The sequence below is a fragment of the Pan troglodytes genome, chromosome 13, assembly GCF_028858775.2.
Source record: "Pan troglodytes isolate AG18354 chromosome 13, NHGRI_mPanTro3-v2.0_pri, whole genome shotgun sequence".
In the NCBI taxonomy this organism is placed as follows: Eukaryota; Metazoa; Chordata; class Mammalia; order Primates; family Hominidae; genus Pan; species Pan troglodytes.
Window position 1 is genome coordinate 109,835,741 of NC_072411.2, and position 21,686 is coordinate 109,857,426.

Sequence of the window (21,686 nt, forward strand, 5' to 3'; positions counted from 1 at the left end):
GCAACAACGATTACATAATTTATTGCACAAAATGAGACATTTTGAGAGTGATGTTAATTACATGAGGGACAATAGGCATGAACTAGGATTGTTCTAAGCAAATCGGAATCTGGGGTCACCCTGCCACGTTCAGGTGCTTGGACCTTCAGGAAAAGATTGCCCATCTTGTCATTTGACCAGGCACTGAAGTGACAAGACCATCCTTGAGAAGTCACATCCAAAGATAAAATACTGATCCATTTCTAGTTTTAGTGTTTCGCCACTGAAGACTTAACATATGTCTTTTACACTCAGGTTGCAAAACACAGGCCCAAGACAAAACTTAACTTCTCCCCCAAATCTTCCTTCCGCTGGTTTTTCCATCTCGTAAGTGGTGCCACTATCCATCTGTTAAATTGTTTAGGGGAAACCTAGAAAAGCACTACCTTAATCAGTGTTATCCTTCCTCTTAACTGTGCGTCCTAATTTCTCCACATCTTTCTTAAGTGCAGTGACCAAACCGGATGAGAATTCTAACACGGGCCTGACATCAAATGGAAAGGAAGGATAATGTCCAGGAGTTGGAATGCTATCCTTGTTTTTAATTAAGATGCAATTCACATAAATTAACTTTTTAAGTGAACAATTAAGTGGTAGTACATCCACAATGGTGTACAACCACCACTTCTATCTAGCTCCAAAACATTCTCATCACTCCAAAAATACAGTCCCGTTACTCTCCATTTTCTCCTCCCCCCGCCCTTGTCCCTGGCAACCACCAATCTGCTTCCTGTTTCTTTGGATTTACATCCGGGTATTTCATGTGAGACTCATACACTGTGTATTACTTCTTTGGTCTAGCTTTAACGTGTTGTTGAGGTTGATCCATTGTAACATGTTATCAGTACTTCATTCCTTTTTATAGCTAAGTACACTTTTTATAGTAAGTATGCCATTGTAGATATATACCACAAGTTTATCGATTCATCCAGTTGAGTTGTTTCTACTGTTTGGCTAATGTTCATAGTGCTGTTATGAATGTTCGTGTACAAGTATTTGAGTCCGTGTTTTCAATTATTTGGGGTATATGCCTGGGAGTGGAGTTGCTGGGTCATGTTGAAATCGCACATTTAACTTTTTGAGGAACTGTCAAACTTTCCCTCAGCAGCTGTACCGTTTTACCTTCCACCATTGATGTATGAAGGTTCCAATTTCTCCACACCTTCACCAACACTTATTTTGCCATTTTAAAAATTATAGCCATCCTCATGGGTGTGGTCTCTCATTGTGGTTTTGATTTGCATTTCCCTGATTACTAGTAATGTGGAGCATCTTTTGTTGTCTTTGGCCATCTGCGTATCTTCTTTGAAGAAATGTCTGTTGAGGTCCTTTGTTCATTGAAATTTTGTTGTTGGGTTCTGAGTTCCTTATATATTCTGGGTACTAGGCCCTTATAATATTTTCGCCTATAAGTTTTTGCTTTATAATGTCCTCACTGTTTTCAAACTTACTTTATGTAATATGTACACTTCTAAAAAAAAGAAACATGGAAAAGGGCAAACTGTAAGAAGTAGTTTTTTGTGTTATGTTTTTTGTGACAGTCTGTGCATATATACACAAATATAATGTATGTTCTCTCCTCCTCCCTCTCCCTTTTTTTACACAAAAGGTAGGTACAAACAGTGGTTTATAAACTGCTGCCGTTGTACAGATACAGTTTAACCAGTCCTCTTTTGGGGACATTTGGCTGTTTGAAATTTTTTACTGTTACAGATATACAGAGGTTGGTAACTAGGTCTACACAAGTTGTATCTCCAGGATACTGAGAAGTAAAAGTTATTTCTGAATTATGGTTTTCTTCATATTTGGATATTGTTCCCTAATGATTATTAGGTATCTGCTAAGCAATTTTTATTAACTTATGTTGATTACTATTTTTATGTCAAACTTTACAGTCTAGGCATTTTTTTCTGGAATTAAAATTAGAAGTGGCACAGACTTTCATAAGGCTTTCCTTTTCTCATCTCTGTTAATACTGTTTTCTTTCTAATATCCTCAGAAATAACTGTTCTTAGCAAAGAAACAAGTTTTCAATATGCCATCTTTTCTAGTGTTACTAAATTTTTAACCCCTCTGGTTGTAGAAGGAAAGGTGTAACATGATTTTAGAGCAGAAAGCTAACAATTAAATCTTCAAGTTGGGCCGGGGTGCGGGTGGCTCACGCCTGTAATCCCATCACTTTGGGAGGCCGAGGCAGAGGAGGGCAGATGACCTGAGGTCAGGAGTTCGAGACCAGCCTGACCAACATGGTGAAACCTCATCTCTACTAAAAAATACAAAAATTAGCCAGGCATGGTGGCGGGCGCCTGTAATCCCAGCTACTCGGGAGGCTGAGGCAGGAGAATCACTTGAACCCAGGAGGCGGAGGTTGCAGTGAGCCGAGATTGCGCCATTGCACTCCAGCCTGGGCGACAGAGCAAGGCTCCCGTCTCAAAAAAAAAAACTTCAAGTTTTAAGGTAAAACAGAGCTAAGGACTGTCCGGTGTCATGCTGTTTATGTCAGTGCTAAGACAGTACAAGTTTCCAGCTTCCCAGAGGAGGGTTCTCTATACTCACTGTACTTACCAATTCATGTTAAAGACCTTGAGAAAGCTACTTCTCTCTAGGTAGAGGTTCTGGGGAGCAGTGAGGTTGTGACTTCGTCTAACACTAACACAAATTACAAGTCTGTTTTACCAACTATTAAGTGAAGTCCTATATCTAGGGCCACTTAACAGTACTGGGGTACATTAGTGATTTTTTAAAGTACTTTAAAATTTTATTTTTGTTCATTTTTAAAGAATTGGCAGTAAATGCTTCCCATAAATAGCAATTAAATGGTATTATTATTGGAGGTGAATCTTTTGCATTATGGTAATTTTGTTATTCAGCATATGCCTTGATACTTTAATATCCCTGAGAATTTATTTCTCCCATACCTTCGGCAAGGAGAAATAAAGCACATAAATTAGGCATATGGTAACTCATCTGTAAAGGAATGTGTATTTTTCATGAGTCAGTGTGAACTCCCTTTATGAACAGGGCACCATGTTACCACTTGAAATACAGAATATAAGGTCGGGCCTGGTGGCTCACACCTGTAATCCCTGCACTTTGGGAGGGCGAGGCAGGTCGATCACGAGGTCAAGAGTTCAAGACCAGCCTGCCCAATATAATTAAAACCCCATCTCTACTAAAAATACAAAAAATTAGCTGGGCATGGTGGCAGATGCCTGTAATCCCAGCTACTCAGGAGGCTGAGACAGAAGAATCGCCTGAACCCAGGCAGAGGCTGCAGTGTGCCAAGATCACGCCACTGCACTCCACTCCACCCTGGGTAACAAGCAAAATTCCATCTCAAAAAAAAGAAAGAAAGAAAGAAAGAAAATGATATATGGATATATGCTATCATCCTTGCCTTCTAGGAGCATAAATTATATTTGCTAAGATAAAACATTCCAAATAATGTTATTCTGCCCTGAGTTTGCAATCTAGTGTTCAGTTAACAGATAAAAGCATTTTGATCAACTACTATTTGAAGATGGTATCCAGGCCATCTACCATGAACTAAAGCAAGCCACCCTTTAAGTGATAATCTACTTCGAAAACAGCATTCTTTACAGTGGGGTTCCAAGAACCTGGTATCATACATACATTTTAACATAGCATCTTGGCAGCAGTATTTGGTATTAATTGGGGGAAAAATTAGTGATACCACTGGATTATTTAACTGCATAACTTTAAAGAAATTGGGCAATGTGAGTGAGAATCAAGACTTAGTAAAATAGGTTTGGATTAGGTTTCTATCTTTGAGAACAAAACAAGCACACTTAAAATGTACATTTATGGGATAAAATATGTAAGTAAAAAATAAGTCCCAACTTCACTGACATTGGTAGTGGACACTGTGGTGTGCTGCCCAGATACGCGCGCGCTCTCTCTTCTCTCTCACACACACCCCACACCTGAAACACTCATTTCCCCAGCTTCCAGGAATGTTGGTGGCTGATGGCTCCCAACTGATTCCCTCTCCAATATTGTCTTCAGCCTCAGGTTATAACCCTTGTATCCACTAGTCCATGCAGGGTCATAAAGGACCATCACCCTGCCTCAATATGGCCTAACTGCAGGACCATCTCAGCTCTAAAGAATTAGCTGAGGACTTCCCCGACTACATCCCAGCCCAATTTCTTCCTCTTTCCCAGTCTGTCTTCTTTCCAAGATCAGAATATTGATCTTGGAAAAAGCATTCCCATATGAACTTTTCACACCCTAATCTCAATCTTTGAGTCTATTTCCCCAAGGAACCTGACCTGCAACAACATTCTAAGTCCAAAGCCAAGAAAATCACTTGATTTTCACTTGGACAACCCAACTATTTCTGATGAATTTTTTTTTTCTTGCCTGTGCTTCTAATTTGTAGGGCAAGGGAAAAAAACTGCCTTCAAATTTTTCTGATTCCTAATGTTTTATGAAAACAGAAAACAACCCAATAACAGCTTACCTCATTTGGTAGATCACCCAGGGATATTATTGAAGCTCCCCACCTCTAACCCACCCTGCCCCATCCACGTTAACTTCCATCTCCAAAGTTAATGAATCTTAAAGAAACTGAACTCTGCCGGGCGCGGTGGCTCATGCCTGTAATCCCAGCACATTGGGAGGCTGAGACAGGTGGATCATGAGGAGATCGAGACCACCCTGGCTAACACGGTGAAACCCCATCTCTATTAAAAATACAAAAAATTAGCCGGACCGTGGTGGCAGGCACCTGTAGTCCCAGCTACTCGGGAGGCTGAGGCAGGAGAATGGCGTGAACACGGGAGGCGGAGCTTGCAGTGAGCTGAGATCGTGCCCCGCACTCCAGCCTGGGTGACAGAGCGAATATGCATTCCCAATAACATACCTAAGTGGGACTGGCTTGTCATTATGGTGTTGGTGATACTGCCAGGCTTTATTTTGTTTTAAACAATCTTTCATATTCATGGTGCAGTACTGACATTTTATGGATTCAGTAAGCTATGGATATTTCCATTTCATGTGTATTAGAATTGTGTTGAACTGGTATATCACAGAATGCTCACAACTTTTAATCCATCTTTATTAAAGTGAAACTACTACTTCAATATATGCAGAAAACAACATATTGGATATTTTCACCTCTGGGATAAAGGTTCAAAAGGAAGAGAACGTCCTGTTTTTAAGATTTTATAAAAGAAATCTATCTCTAGTACCAAATACCATATTGAGATTATAATATTCTTGCAGTCTAAATTTAAGCTATTGTTTAAACTTTTGCATTGTAAAAAGAAAAGTTCATGTGTGTGTGTGAGATGTCAAAGTGTATCATAGATAATCCTAAAACAATATAACAATCATTTAACCCAAAGTCAATGCCCTTTAAATGGAATATATCTTTTTCATTATTTGGTTATGAAATATACAGAAGGTACTGGGGAAGCAACAATGGAAGAGGCAGAAGCATTCTTGGCCCTCAAGGAGCTTACACTCTACAGGGCAATACTAACACTGAATGAGCAATTACAAGTCCAATACAAAAGGAGCTTATATGTAGGAAGCTAACCTCTCAGTCAGGGATGAGATTTAAAACTTTTAATGTCATCCTATGCGTTGTTAAGGAAGCAGGGAAAGCTTGGGAAAGAACTGCATTAAGACATTTGAGCAAGGGTAAAACAGAAGGGGAAAACCTCAGCTCTTGACTTGAAATAGAAAACCTATTCAAGATTTCAGGTGCTTTTTTTTTTTTTTTTTGAGATGGAGTCTCGCTCTTGTCCCCCCCAGGCTGGAGTACAATGGTGCAATCTCAGCTCACTGCAACCTCTGCCTCCCAGGTTCAAGCGATTCTCCTGCCTCAGCCTCCTGAGTAGCTGGGATTACAGGCGCCTGACACCACGCCCGGCTAATTTTTGTATTTTTAGTAGAGATGGGGTTTCACCATGTTGGCCAGGCTGGTCTTGAACTCCTGACCTCAGGTGATCTGCCCGCCTCGGCCTCCCAAAGTGGTGGGATTACAGGCATGAGCCACCGCATCTGGCCAGATTTCAGGTGCTTTTAAAAAGTAACTGAAATTTTATTTTTACTTAATTCCTTTATTTATATATATATATACCTGAAATTAAGGCAAAAAGCATGATATGAGACCCAAAAAAGCTCATATCCTACTCAACTAAAAGTGTTTAGGACCTAAACAGGGCAAAAGATTTAAATAGCACTAACAGCTCAAGGAATGTATAGGTTAAACCTTTTGTTTTACATCCAGAAAATTAGAAAACTCGGCTAAACATTGTATATATCAGAAGGTTTTAAAAATAATTTGTAAGATTTAATCTTACCAAAGAAAGCTTACTCATTTAAAGACTTCTTTATACCGGCCCTTCATATCATCAGTGGAAACTGTTTATTAAAAGGGAGGAGTATGGGATACACAAATAGCATAAATCGAAATCTCACACTTAATCCTTTAATGTTAATTGCATTTCAGACTGAGTAAAGTCTGACTAAAAATCACAGTAATGGGACAAAGCACTGCTTTGTTTTAAAACTGCACATGTGCTTTCTCCCCTGAGAACCTTTGGCTTAGACTTTTTGTACAGTAAGACATTTCATTAAATATGGTTAGATTTGCAGTCTAAGACCTTAAGTGACACACTCAATGACAACATTCTTATAAATTATAGCCAATTATAAGTCCTCCTTCTGGTTTCTCTTCTGTGCTTCGTAAATATGTACATCTTTTTCAGGATCGTAGTGAACCTTTCTCACAGTAAATTGCCTCTCCAGCATTGCTAAAAAGTTGTTATCCCGTTCATAGCGAATTCGGCATGCTAAAAGAATCACAGAGTGATTGCTACAGAGATGTTCCAGTGTTTGAAGAAGATCTGTGAATGTTTCTTCTAAATATATGATATCAGCACCAAGTATCAGGTCAAATTCTCCAGGAGAAAAACTCCCCAAATTTTGTCCCCAAGTCAGCTCCTTAACAACAGTTTTGGGTTGGATATGAGGAGGTAAGTTGGCTTGAACGTTTGATTTAAGAAATTCTAATGCTACTTTTCGATCCGTGATAGTCACATGAGCACCTACAATGTGGAACAAAGAAAAAGTGATGTGTACATCAGTACAATTCTGTTAGGTAGAGAGGGGGTCAAGTTAAATGTAGAGTGTCTCTTAAATATTGCATCTGATATGCAGAATATCAATCACACCTTTCATGGACAGCTGCAATAGAAAAATGACTCACAGCTCCTTTTGCATTAACTACTGGTAGAAGTGACTCTTGATTTGCCTCTATGACATACCTGCTATTTGCTAAAATTGTGCCTATAAATTGCAGAATTGGCTGGGTGTGGTGGCTCATGCCTTTAATCCCAGCACTTTGGGAGGCCAAAGTGGGTGGATCACCTGAGGTCAGGAGTTGGAGACCAGCCTGGCCAACATGGCCAACTAAAAATACAAAATTAGCCAGGCATGGTGGCGGGCACCTGTAATCCCAGCTACTCGGGAGGCTGAGGCAGGGGAATCACTTAAACCTGGGAGGCAGAGGTTGCAGTGAGCTGAGATCTCGCCACTGCACTCCAGCCTGGGTGACAAGAGCAAAACTCCATCTCAAAAAAAAGTAGAATTAACCAGTGACACGGCTGATGCTTCTGAATTCTGCCAACAGAGCTGGCCCATACTTTATTCATTGGGTCATTATCTTTAAGTCAGTTGGCCGCAGGCTAAAATGGAATCCAAGAATGAAATATCTGGGAGCAGGCCAGGTATGGTGGCTCAGGCCTGTAATCCCAGCACTTAGGGAGGCTTAGGTGGGAGAAGCCCTTGAGCCCAGGAGTTCAAGACCAGCCTGGGTAACACAGGGAGACTCCATCTCTACAAATAATTTTTTTTAATTAAGCACAGTGCACACCTGTGGTCTTAACTACTCAGGAGGCGGAGGTGGGATATCATGTGAGTGTGGGAGATCGAGGCTGCAGTGAACTGTTATTGTGCCTGGGCAACAGAGCAACACCCAGTCTCAAAAAAAACAAATATCTGGGAGCAGACTATTATTGCAAAGATGACAAGATACCAAAAACAGAGAAAGGCTGTTTTGTAAGGTTACAGTTTAAAAAAGAATCATGGAAGAAATAAATTGGCTACTAAGAAATCCCAGTCCACTTCTCCTTAGGCTGTTATGAAGCAGCCAACTTACATGTTTTACATATTTCTTGAAAAATTGTAAGCTTAAAAATTACTTAATTTTATTAATGTAGGTTAAAATGCTTGTTCTTAATGCTAAGTTTCTACACACAGTGTAGGAAAATTAAACTGTTTCTTATGGGTTGTTGACAAAAAGATCCTTTTTTTTGAATCAATGTGGGTAAGAGAAGACCTTAAGGTGGAGCAAGCACATAAGGTCAGGTCGGATCCACCTCATCTACGTTGTAGGAAAGATATAATATGTGTAGTACTCTTTACTTCTGACCCCAGAAATTCTGAAATTTAAAATTATGTTTCAATCTTTCATAAAATTCTTTCCATTTGCATCCTTCTTCAGTTGGTAATCTTCATAGGTAATCTTCCCACAGGATTCCAGACTAGTTGCAATAAGCACTATTTCAGTGGCAGCTGATACTCAGTGTTTCTTATCTTGACACATAAGTTAGGGCAGTAATTCAATTTGACATTTACAGTCCTAGTATGAGATACTGATGAAAATGCTCAAGTTGTAGATTTTACAAGCCTGAACCTACCACTTTGACCATTCGTTGCTAGACAGTGTGTTGCCCAGTGGATAGATTTCAATGACAGTTTTCATCTTTTCTGAAAATAAAAATTGCAGACAGCCAGGCCGAGTAGCTCAACCTGTAATCCAAGCACTTTGGGAGGTCGAGGCAGGAGCATCACTTGAGCCCAGGAGTTCAAGACCAGCCCTGACAACATAGAGAGATCCCATCTCCACAAAAAAATAAAAAAATTAGCCAGGCGTGGTGGCACTATTCAGGAGGCTGAGTGGGAGGATCACTGGAGCCCAGGAGGTCAAGGCTGCACTTAAAAGAACAACTTTAGGCCAGGCGTGGTGGCTCATGCCTGTAATCCCAGCACTTTGGGAGGCCGAGGCAGGTGGATCATGAGGTCAAGAGATCGAGATTATCCTGGCCAACATGGTCTCTACTAAAACTACAAAAATTAGCTGGGCATGGTGGCACGTGCCTGTAGTCCCGGCTACTCAGGAGGCTGAGGCAGGAAAATTGCTTGAACCTAGGAGGTGGAGGTTGCAGTGAGCCGAGATCATACCACTGCACTCCAGCCTGGCAACAGAGTGAGACTCCGTCTAAAAAAAAAAAGAAAAAAAAAGGAAAGAAAAGAACAACTTTAACTTACCACTTAAAGAACAAGTATTTTCACTTACATTACTGTCATACAATTCAGTAATTTTTCAGTGATTATATATGTATTACATAAACACATATAGATTGGCTGCTTCATAACAGCCTAAGGAGAGGTGGACTGGGATTTCTTAATAGCCAATGTCTCTCTTCTATGATTGTTTTTTTTCCCCAAACATACAGAGAGGGTTTTGCCATGTTGTCCAGGCTGGCCTCCAACCCCTGGGCTCAAGCAATCCACCCATCTTGGCCTCCCAAAGTGCTGGGATTACAGGCGTGAGCTACTGTACTCAGCCCTATTATTCTTTTTTAAAATTTTAACCTCACGAAACAGGCTTTCCCTATTTTTGGTATTTTGTCATGTGAGCAATGAGCCATGGTCATGCCACTGCACTCCAGCCTGGGCAACAGAGCGAGACCCTATCCCTTTAAAAAAAAAAAAAATGCAGACAGCCTTTTCCAAGGTTTGAGTTAGAACTGTATCTCTGAATTTCTTAACAGTACACAGAGCACTCTGCAGGCAATATTGGAGTGACTGAGTCATCTGCACATCACCTCAGTATTCATTTTACCAGCTCATAGATAAAGGCCTTCTCTAATGCCTGTCCCAGGCATTTCAAAGGCTACTTCTAACCTGGTAGGTATTCCAGAAGTCTGAATAGGATCTTAATGTCAGTTGACCACCCCCTGTAATTCCACACATATCTGAATGACTACCATCAGCCATGGAACAGAAACCTCTCCCCTCATACAACTTACATTCAAGTGAGAGATAGGCAGTAAGATGTTTTTTAAAAAAACAGAATATCCGGCTGGGTGCGGTGACTCACGCCTGTAATCTCAGCACTTTGGGAGGCCAAGGCGGGTGGATCACCTGAGGTCAGGAGTTCGAGACCAGCCTGGCCAACATGATGAAACCCTGTCTCTACTAAAATTACAAAAAATTAGCCAGGCGTGGTGGCAGGCGCCTGTAATCCCAGCTACTCAAGAGGCTGAGGCAGGAGAATCGCTTGAACCCGGGAGGCAGAGGTTGCAGTGAAGATCGCCCCACTGCACTCCAGCCTGGGCGACAAGAGCGAAACTCCCATCTCAAAAGAAAAAATACAGTGAAACCCAGCAGCAGCATTTCCTTCAGCCCCACTCAGCCACAGAGGCACAGACCAGGGACAGTGGAAGGCTGCAGTTAACCTGGCTTGTTTTGAAGCAAGGAAAGGCAGGGAGTTGGTGTCAACCGTACATGAAGATGGTGATAAAATGACTGCCTGTGAGATTTATGCTGGGTAAGGAGGGTGAGACAGTATTTAGTTCAGAAAAGACTAGTGGAGACTGACCCAATAGGACAACACAGTATGCTGTCCATTAGTAATGGGAAAAGAATGTATAAACATGTGTCATCACTTTTCGTTTTAGTTTTATAACACCTTATTTATGCAAACATTCGAGCACATACTATGTGCTAGAGATACAAAGATGAGGAAGAAAGTCCTTACCCACAGCTCAAAAGTCTCATGTGGGAGAGACACATAAACACAGTTGTGATGCAGTGTGGGAAGAAAAATAATAGAAACATGAGTGTGCGCAGGAAATCATGAGGTCACAAAGGAGAAATTCTTTCAAGAGGAGCAGAGGTCAAAGAAAAATTCCCAAAGGAAGGGAAATCTGAGCTTATGCTTAAAAGATGAGGCATGAACCAAGGAAAAGGTGTGAAGAAAGGGCATCCAAGGCAGATGGGACAGGCCAGAGCAGGATGTGTGTCCCAGGAACTTCATGCACTCCAATCTTGCTGAGAAAAAGTGAGGCTGAAGAGTCAGGCAGGATGCGATAACAAAGCCTTACTAAGAAGCCTGGGATTTAGCCTGCAGGCAGGCAGTGGGAAGGCAAACAAGTGTTCAAGCACAGGTCATGCCATCAATTTTGCATTTTAGATGGGCCACTCTGACAGCTATTGAGAAAATAGGTTTAAAAAGACAAAACAGAGGCAGATAGGCCAGGTGGAAGAGTGATGTGATCATGCAGGCAGGTGACAGATGATGAGAGCTCAAGCCAGGCAGTGGGAGTGGATAGAGAGAGACAGATCCAGGAAATAGTTAAAAGATGGAATCAGTGGGACTCCAAGGGGTAGGGGAGGTAGACGGGGAGTCAAGGAGTTGGGTGGGGGCGGTGACTACTTAGAAGGCGATGCCAACTCAGAATAAAGGAGGAAGAACAAGTTTAGAAAGAAAAGAGTTTGGCTTTAAACAGATACCATTTGAGGTGCTGGGAAATAGCCAGGTATAGATATCCAGCTTTCAGTTAAACACACAAGCCATAAGTTCAGCTGAGATTTGCACTCGAATTACAGGAAAATCAAAGACAGTATCTTCCTGAGGATTATATTTCAAGACAGTGGTCCCCAGGCTTGGCTGGGCATCAAATCACATGGGAAACTTAAAATTCAGATTCCCTGACCCCATCCCAATTTACAGAATCCTCCTATCTTCAAGATGGGGTGTTTTTATTCTATGGATACAGCAGTTCCCTCTTATCTGCAAGGGATACGTTCCAATACCCCCAGTGGATGCCTGAAACCACAGATAGTAACAAACCCTGTATATAAGATGCTTTTTCCAATATGTATATACCTATGGTAAAGTTTAATTTCTACAATAGGCACAGTAAGAGATAAATAATAAAACAAAATAATTATAACAATATACCATAATAAAAGTTATGGGGGGATCACAAGGTCAGGAGTTCAAGACCAGCCTGGCCAAAATGTTGAAACCCTATCTCTATTAAAAATACAAAAAAAATTAGCCTGGTGTAGAGGCAGGTGCCTGCAATCCCAGCTACTCAATGGGCTGAGGCAGGAGACTCGCTAGAACCCAGAGGCGGGGGCAGAGATTGAAGTGAGCCAAGATCACACCACTGCACTCCAGCCTGGGTGACAGAGTGAGACTCCATCTCAAAAACAACAACAACAACAAAAGGTATGTGAATGTGGTCTCTCTCTCTCTCTAAAAAATATCTTATCATACTCTAGTCACCTGTTTTCAGACCAAGGCTGACAGTGGGTAACTGAAGCCAGGGAAAGTGATCACAGGTGAGGGGGGACTGCTACAGTTCCAAGTACCATAAGACCAGGGAGATTTTCAAACTAAGAACGAGGGTCTGAGAGTCAGATTGGATTCAAATTCTAAGCACAATCCATTAGCTTTGTGACCTCAGGCAAGTTACTTACCCTCCAAGAAGCCTCCCTTTCACCACTGGAAGGGCGCTATAAGTAGGTAAGGCCTACTTACCATGCAGGGTGACTGTGAGAATGAAAGGGTGTAATGCACAGTCCTCAGAACACAGGAACTACTCGGGAATTAGCAGCTGGTTTTTAACAGGAAAGTCTCATCACCCTATATTAATATCTACATAGCACCACTTTTTTTTTTTTTTTTTTAATCTTCTTTCTTTACCTCTACCCACTAAACTCAGAACGTAAGCTTCCGGAGACACCTGCCAGCCTGTTTACTGCCCCATCCACAGTGGACCGCCAGGCTTCTGGTGGGTTCTCCCCAAATTCAGGAATAAATGACTAAGGTTACAAAAAGAGAATATACTTTAAAAAGAATAATAATTAATCTCTTCCTGACATTTCAAAATCACTACCTGTTCTAGTACTCACTGATTCTATTTTGAAGAGACTAACATTTTCTTACCCTCAGGCTCCAACAGCAAAACCTCTCCAACCTAACACTTTGTAGCGACTACAAATAGTGTGTATGAAAATCATACAGTAGCAGAGAAATGCTTATGACATAATGTGAAAACATCATTTGTATAGGTGTGTGTATACAGATACACAAAACACACATACGCAGACATATATATTTACATATATATAATCATAATTACAACTATGATTAAAAATACAGATGGAGAGAAACAAAACATACCAAAATGCTAATGGTAACTCTGTGGTGGTATCTGAAATATCTTATTCTGACTTTCCCAACCCCAGAGATCCAGATTGCTAGATCAGAAAAAGCAGTACTCAGAGAGTAATCAACACTCATGGAGCACTTCCTTTGTGTCACTCAATGAGCCAGCAGATGTTATACACGCAATCTCATTGGTTCCTCACTGTGGAGTAAATATTACTATTATGCACAATGTACAGATGGGGTAATCAATGTTTAAAGGTTAAGCAACTTGCCCAAGGTCACACGACTAGTAAGAATGAAAAGAAATGTCAAAACCAAGTATAACTAAGCCTATGCACTTTGCTACACTAACATGTCTATACACCAGCCAAGAAAGTTTTGCATGAATCCCTGGTTCTCAGGAGGAAACAGAAGAAACCTCATTTCCCCTTATAGTAACTCTTATATCAGCAGAGAGAGAAGTTGGTGTTACAGAAAAAAATAAAACAGGCCGGGCACGGTGGCTCACTCCTGTAATCCCAGCACTTTGGGAGGCCAAGGTGGGCAGATCACCTGAGGTCAGGAGTTCGAGACCAGCCTGGCCAACATGGTAAAACCCCATCTCTACCAAAAATAAAAAATTAGCTGGGCGTGGTGGCACATGCCTGTAGTCCCAGCTACTAGGGAAACTAAGGCAGGAGAATTGCTTGAACCCGGGAGGCGGAGGTTGCAGTGAGCCGAGATCATGCCACTGCACTCCAGCCTGGGCAACAGAGTGAGACTCCATCTCAAAAAATAAATAAATAAAATAAAATAAAATAAAATAAAATAAAACAACTAACTGTGTCTAACAAGCCTGGTTTTGAGTCCCAGATCTCCAGTGATCAGGACTTCAGAAAGTAGCTTCATCTCCCAGAATCCCAGCTTTGTTTGAAAAATGAAAATTAAAAATAATACCTAACATACATGGGAATGTTCTAAGGCTCACCTGAAAAGAATAAAAGGCAGTGTACCAGCAAGGACTTCATCGATGACTTAAGTGCTGTGGTTGAAAACGGACGGAAACCTCTGTCAATTTACACAGACTTTTAACCACCACCCCTGCCCATGCTCCCTGTCGAATTTTGGAAAGCAACAGCTAAGCAGAAAAAGAAATAGTGAAAAAGTATTGGGTTTCTGGAAAACAGGCAGAACAAAAGAGGGGCTTTAGCTGGTCCTCAAATATCTGTAGACAATGCGATGGGTTTAGAATACTCTGGAATCCTGGATCCTTCCTACCCAAGTGTGGTCTGAGAACCAGCAGTGTCAGCATCACTACTGACATTTCTACTGCTTGTTAGAAATGCAGGTTCCCAGGCCCCGGTCCAGCCCTGCCAAATCAGAATCTGCATTTTAACAAGAGCACCAGGTGACAATATGGAAGTGATAAACATTATACATTGTATCTTGAAAGCTGGTCTACTCTTATGATTAGATAGCTTGAACTATATATGTCAGAAGTTATAGAAATGAGTCAATAGTCAATAATAAAAATAACAATGAAGCCTAAAAATGCTCTAGCTCCAAGCCTCAATTAATGTGTGTATACCAAATTTTAAAATGACAAACTTTGATATCAAGTCAGAACTGTATACTGTTCATACAATTTTAAAAATAAGAAGTCAGTACAAACTATAGTGGGGGCTAGCCCTCCCTACAAGAGAAAAACCAGCAAAGTTTCCTCAGCAATGAAGAAAAGACTGTCTGCTCTATCTCCCTCACAGGGTTAAATCAGATAGTGTATGGGAAAGAAAGCCCCTGAATGTGAAAAAAACTCTATACATGGGTAAGATTATTCTCCTTGAATCAACTCACTTTAAGATCACAGTATTGGCATCACAGAATTGAAGGGGGCAGAGCAATCTCCCATGGGAAGTATAAATAACAGAGTGTGTGTGTGTGTGAGAGAGAGAGAGAGACAGAAATTAGAGAGAGAGAAATTAGCCCGTTAGCCTCACTGGAGTTAAGAACCCCAGCAGTTGGCCCACAACTCATAAGTATAAGCAAAAGATAGTAACCCAGTAAGGGGAAAACCCACAAAGGGTTTTGCGCTAAGAAAACAGCAAATGCACCTCTCAATGAGTTCTGCTCACTAAGGAGTCAATGCGTGACACTCACCCAGCAGGGCAGCCACTATGCCCACCAGCCCCGTGCCAGCACCCAGCTCCACGGCAGAGCGGCCCCTGAGCTCCACAGCTCCCATCTCCAGATACGTGGAAAGAACGATGGCCTGAGTGAAAACACAGTGTGATGACGATTAAGGTCAACATGTGCTTGAGTAGCTGCAGGGTTTCAGGTCAGCTACACACACCCCTCTCCCACTTCGAGGTTCAATTCCCAGCTTAACAACACACACAGGAACTTAGCTGGTGCAGCAAGGTAACCTCCCCCTTAGAACAAGCACAGGGTCCCATAGCAGTGCCCAGAGATGATGCCCACACTAAATGGGGTCCTGCTGGATCTGGAAAGCTTAATTTTTTTTTTTTTTTTTTTTTTTGAGATGGAGTCTCAGTCCATCTGTCACCCAGGCTGGAGTGCAGGGGCACAATCTCAGCTCACTGCAACCTCCACCTCCCAAGCTCAAGCGATTCTCCCACCTCAGCACCCCCAGTAACTGGGACACAGGTGTGCACCACCACACCCAGCTAATTTTTGTAGTTTTTTTTGGTAGAGATGGGGTTTTGCCATGTTGGCCAAGCTGGTCTTGAACTCCTGAGCTCCTGCGTCAGCTTCCCAAAGTGCTAGGATTATAGGCGTGAGCTATCACACCCAGCCTGGAAAGCTTAACTTTTTACTGTGTCACAGCACTTTTATGCTTGAAGTTTACACAACTATTCTACAAGAACTGACATGAACAATTTCTATGATTTTGTTTAAGGGAATGCCCAGTTCCTAAACCAAACTCAGGTCAGCAAAGCCACAACTTCACCCATAGGGAAAAAGCAACACATTGCCCAAGGGTCTCTGAACTGCGTCACTGACGGTCATCGCCCCACAGGGGCCCTCACCATACGTTTTGGGCATCAGAAGGTAAGTTTTGGCCAAAGTTTTGGATACTTGATGTGTGGTTTCAACATTTGTTTATGACCCTACAGAAAGAAGTGTATAAAGCTAACATAACTTGTTACTATAATTTATTTCTCACAGCCGCATACTGTGAGTATAATTGGCAATTCCTCTTCTTGGTGAGCATTTATGAGTCTTCCCATTCCTCGTTATTATTTATCTTTTTTTTTTTTTTTGAGATGTAGTCTCACTCTGTCACCCAGGATGTAGTGCAGTGGTGCAATCCCAGCTCCCTGCAACCTCTGCCTCCCAGGTTCAAGCGATTCTCCTGCCTCAGCCTTCCGAGTAGCTAGGACTACAGGTGTGCGCCACCACGGCTAATTTTTGTATTTTCAGTAGAGATGGAGTTTCGCCATGTTGGCTAGACTGGTTTCGAACTCCTGACTTCAAGTGATCCGCCCACCTCGGCCTTCCAAACTGCTGGGATTACAGGTGTGAGCCACCACACCAGGCCTATATCTTTATTATTACCAGAGTAACTTTCATGTAGTTACCTGGACTGGATTCCTAGAAGTGGTATTACTACATTAGAATATATTGAGATTTTTATTCCTACGTGTTTAACATCCCTAACAATGTTAAAACTGTCAAACTGTATTTATGCCAATCATGCATTCAACATTAATTGAGTTCCCACTGAGTCCTAGGTGTGGGGCTAGATGCTGAGGGCTCAAGTCAGAACAGGGCTGGGAGAGGAAGAAGTTAAAAAGCAGTTACAATTTTTTAACAATTACAACTATGGAAAACTTAAAGAAAACACATAATCTCCATTTTGGGCTCTGCCACTTTACAATACTCTGTGAAATAAAGAGACTAACTCGGCTGGGCGCTGTGGCTCACGCCTGTAATCCCAGCACTTTGGGAGGCTGAGGCAGGTGGATCACTTGAGGTCAGGAGTTCCAGATCAGCCTGGCCAACATGTCGAAACCCCATCTCTACCAAAAAATACAAAAATTAACCAGGTGTGGTGGCGTGCACCTGTAGCCCCAGCTACTCCAGAGGCTGAGGTGGGAGAATCACTTGAACCCAGGAAGCGGAGGCTGCATTGAGCCAGGATCGCGCCACTGCACTCCAGCCTGGGCAACAGAACGAGACTATGTCTCAAAAGAAAAAAAGACTAACTCGTGTCCAAAGCAGTTGGGGGCTTTCCTTCCTATTCTCTCCGGCAAGTCATTAACTTTCCTCAGCTTTCATTTACACCTTTAAAATGTAATCTATGTGGAGGGACAAGAGGAGTGACTAAGGGATACGGGTTTCAGAGTGGCAGTGATAGTAAAACTTTTAAAATTGAAGCGGTAATAGTTGCACTACTCTGTGAATATACTGTATTTTTAAAACCGCACTGAATTGTGCACTTTAAATTGGTAAAGTGTATGCTATGTGAATTATATCTCAATAAAGCTGTTCTAAAAAAAATAAAAAATAAAAGCCAGTCTTGCAAGTGTGAACGTTTTCAGAGGTCCCCCAGGGCTTACTTACCGCATCCCAAACCACCGCTGCGACTCCCAGGTGTCTCCAGTCCTGCCGGATCTGGATCGTGTGGTTTGCAAAGGAAAAAGTTGCAAGAGGCTTGTGGAATTTCTGCAACCCAAATTCCGTGGTCTCCTCATAGGGCACGAGGGCCATTCCGCCTGCACCCCGCCCTCTGCTCAGACCTGCCGTGCAAAAGAATCCTGGGTGACGCTCTGGCCAAAAGATACATTATCTGTTCTTAACTAACTCCAAATGCTTTTACGGTCGTTTACAAGTTCAAAAGAAAAAAAGAAACAGGTGGAGGAAGCCTTTGTCCAATTTCTTTTGCATGGCTCTTCCGAATCTGAGTGAGATTTGGCTCGGAATTTGTTTCAACGGATGTTGTTTGGGGAAGAAGAAAAAAAAAGCCCAGAACATTCCAACTTCCGCAGAATACCCTATACACTGCACTGCTACCACTCCGTGAATTCAGAACTACACAAGCGGCGGAAGCGGCGGTGATCGCCCAGGGCCCCAAAGCAGCGCGGAAAGCAGCGCTTCCAACCCAGACCCGGGCGCCCGGACTGCAGCTGCAGCCAGCCGGGCGGCCCGGGTTCTTTCGCTACGGTTTCGCTACCCACCTCCCCTCCTCCATCGGCTGCTTCAATAGTGATAACAATGGGACAGAACCTGCCCTTAGACTGGGTGTTAGCGGTTTGATAAACCAGAAATACATGGTCGCCGCAGTTCCGTCTCCCCGACCCTGGAAGTGAGCGACACTGGGGGCCTCCAAGCGGCTCGCGGGGACAGCGGGGACTCGGAGGCCTCCCCGAACTCCCCCTATGGCTGCCCCCCACTCACCCCTCTCCCGGGACGACCAGTGCGCCCTTCCTGCCCGGGGGCCCCGGAGCTGCGGCAACCCTCCAGGGGTGAGAGGGAGACCAGGCGAGGGGGGGGGGGTCACAGGGCCTCTTACGATCCCCAGGCCATACGGGGCGCCGTGAGCTGCCCGGCGGAGCACCCAGGGCTCGCCCAGGCCGGGCTGAGGCGCCGCCACGCCGGTACTTACGGCCCGGGAGGCGGTCCCGCGTGGAGCGCGCGCTCCGCTTTCCCCGCCCCGGGCTGGCTGCGAAAAACCGCCGACCTTAAAGAGCCCGCGACGCGGGGGCGGGCGGCCCCGGCCCGGAGCCACGCATTTCCGGTCTCCCGGCACCCCGCCTCCGGCAGGTGCCCCCAGAGCTCACGGCGAGGGCGGGGCCAGGCCGTGGCGCGGTGGAGGAGTGACGTTGCGGGAGGGGGGACCGGGGCTTTCCCTCGTGCGTCCCCAAGGTACACGGACGACTTAATCCGTTTCCCCCGCCGCCGAGGGAGGCGCTGTGGGGGCGGGAGCAAGAGTGAGATCGGGGTGCCGAACTGCCGCGGGTGCACAGGGAGAGCATGGGGTGCCCCGGGCTCTCCTAGCGGGAGAGAAAAGCCACCCACCTGGCGCTGAATGTGCCTCTCGACCTCTTCTATCATGTGCTCCGCCGCTCTCTGCCTCTGACTTTGTCGCTTGCGCGTTGTGCCTGTTTTTTAAAGGTGGCGCGTTAGCGGATGATGGAGACAGCTCGCTCCGAAGAAGGCATGGTCACTCTCGTCTCCGCGTCTCCACGGTGGGGTCAGAAGCGGCGTAATAGCCCGCTTGGCGGCAATCGAGTGGAAAAGTCACAAAACCCTTTTCAACTAAAGCACAGTGGGGGAAGTGAACACGTGGCGCCCGAGTCCAGGTTTTTAAAGTGGGGCGGGGGGCGGCGGGCTCTGGCTGCAGTCGGAAGCGCGGAGCTCTGGGCGTGCGCTCGGCTCCAGCCCCGGCCCCAGGCGGCGCTGCAGACTCCAGTGCCCCAGTCTCCCTCCTCCCGATGCCAAGACGCACCTGCCCGTGAGGACCCACGCTGGACGTGGAAGGTGCCGAGGGCCTTGTACCCTGGCCGCAGGCCCTGGCAGAGCGCGCGGCTGGAGTGGGTCCGTTGAGTGGGACCGTGCGGGGACCGGCATCCTCCCGGGGCAGGCTTCTTTTTCCTCCTGGGCCCCCTCGCCCCACACCGCCCGCTGCGCTCTGGCGGCTGCACGTTAGAACCAGCTGGGGTAAACCTCCCTTACCAGTCCCCCGCCCCAAGAGCCGGCCATGGGAGGGGGCCCGAGCGCTGATTTTTTGTTTGGTTTTTTGCTTTTGTTTTTGTTTTTGTTTTTTTTGAGACGGAGTCTCTCTCTGTCGCCCAGGCTGGAGTGCAAGGGCGCAAACTCGGCTCACTGCAGTCTCCGCCTTCCGGGTTCAAGCGATTCTCCTGCCTCATTCTCCCGTGTAGCTAGGATTACAGGCCTGCGCCAGCACGCCAGCTAATTTTTGTGGGATTTTGTTTGTTTGTTTGTTTGAGACGGAGTCTTGCTCTGTCGCCAGGCTGGAGTGCAGTGGCGCGATCTCGGCTCACTGCAGCCTCCACCTCCCGGGTTCAAGCAGTTCTCCTGCCTCAGCCTCCAAAGTAGCTGGAATTACAGGCGCCCGCCGCCACACCCGGCTTTTTTTGTGTTTTTAGTAGGGACGGGGTTTCACCATGTTGGCCAGGCTGGCCTCGAACTCCTGATCTCCGGTGATCCGCTCATCTCAGCCTCCCAAAATGCGAGATTACAGGTGTGAACCACTGCCACCTCCCCCACCCCTACCGCCCGAGCGCTGATTTTATTATTATTATTATTATTATTATTATTATTATTATTATTCAGAGTTTCCCTCTTGTCACCCAGGGTGGAGTGCAATGGCATGATCTCGGCTCACTGCAACCTCCGCCTCCCAGGTTCAAGGGATTCTCCTGCCTCAGCCTCCAAGTAGCTTAGATTAAGGGGCCCACCACCACGACTGGCTAATTTTTGTATTTTTAGTAGAGACGGGGGTTTCACCACGTTGGCCAGACTGGTCTCGAACTCATGACTAAAGGTGATCCACCCGCCTCGGCCTCGCAAAGTGCTGGGATCACAGGCATGAGCCACCGCGCCCGGCAAGCGCTGATATTTTTAAGAGCTCCCGGGGCCTCCCCCCCCCCACGAGCCTGCTTCCCGCGGTGGGAGCCTGGCGGGGGCCTGAACCTCCCTCTCCTGGCCTCTTCCGTCCTGTAGGCGGCGTCCCCGGCCTCCAGATTAATCTTCCATCGGAAGGTGGGGCCTGCGGCTTCGAGGGTAACTTCAGGGAACTTGGAAGACCACCAGTGAGGGTCTTTTACCTCCTTTTTCGTTTTCTTTTTTGGTCCTCTCGCTTTCTCTCTTAGTATTTCCTTTCTCTCTTACCTCCTGCACTTGGTGTTGTTTCTGCCTCTCAGCTTTCCCTTTATCGAAGACCTCCCTTTCTTGCCTTTATTTTCTCTCTGTCCCTTTTTGCAGGGAGAACCAGCATTGGGCACAAGAAAGAACATGTATGGGCTTTGGGGCCAGACAAATATGGAAAATTTAAATTCTTCCTCTGACTCTTTAAGTGGGATGACTTTGGGAAATTACTAAACCTCGCTAGATCCCAGACTGCTCATCCCTGAAGCCTGGCATGGAGCCTTGGGCCCCTTCTGTTTTTTCTCCCTATTCTCCATCCTTTCTGCTGAAATCAAGCATATGACCTCAAAAAACAAAGCAAAACCTTCCCCACCTCTCCAGCACTCTAACATAGAACATGTGCCTCATTATATTATGAGTTTTCTAGGAAGGTGTCATTTACTTTTTCTCAACCGTCTTGTCCTCCCAATGTTCTAAGCTGTATCAGATGGCTCAGGAAGCACCAAAAGGAATATTGAGGAACATATGCAACTCG

The 21,686-nt window shown here is 44.7% G+C and overlaps 1 protein-coding gene across 43 annotated transcripts in view; it reads right to left on the bottom strand.

Annotated features, from left to right (window-relative positions):
* METTL21A (methyltransferase 21A, HSPA lysine) overlaps positions 1-19,466 on the bottom strand; it is a 42,860-nt gene extending 23,394 nt beyond the window's left edge. For 8 of the 43 annotated variants that reach the window (XR_010149849.1, XM_063790687.1, XM_016950388.3 and 5 more), the window contains exons 1-4: positions 18,719-18,854; positions 17,885-18,060; positions 15,458-15,569; positions 14,289-14,342 (exon numbers count right to left, since the gene is read on the bottom strand). Coding sequence is in view for 35 of the 43 variants with exons in the window: in XM_063790687.1 (XP_063646757.1) it covers positions 14,289-14,342; positions 15,458-15,569; positions 17,885-18,031 (313 nt within the window). In the remaining 8 variants the exon portion in view is untranslated. Of the gene's footprint in view, positions 1-5,101; positions 7,119-8,771; positions 9,353-14,288; positions 14,343-15,457; positions 15,570-17,884; positions 18,061-18,498; positions 19,043-19,339 lie in introns of those variants that run through there. The other 35 variants (XR_010149850.1, XR_010149854.1, XM_054679249.1 and 32 more) reach the window with 18 other exon arrangements.
* Positions 19,467-21,686: the final 2,220 nt, after the last annotated feature.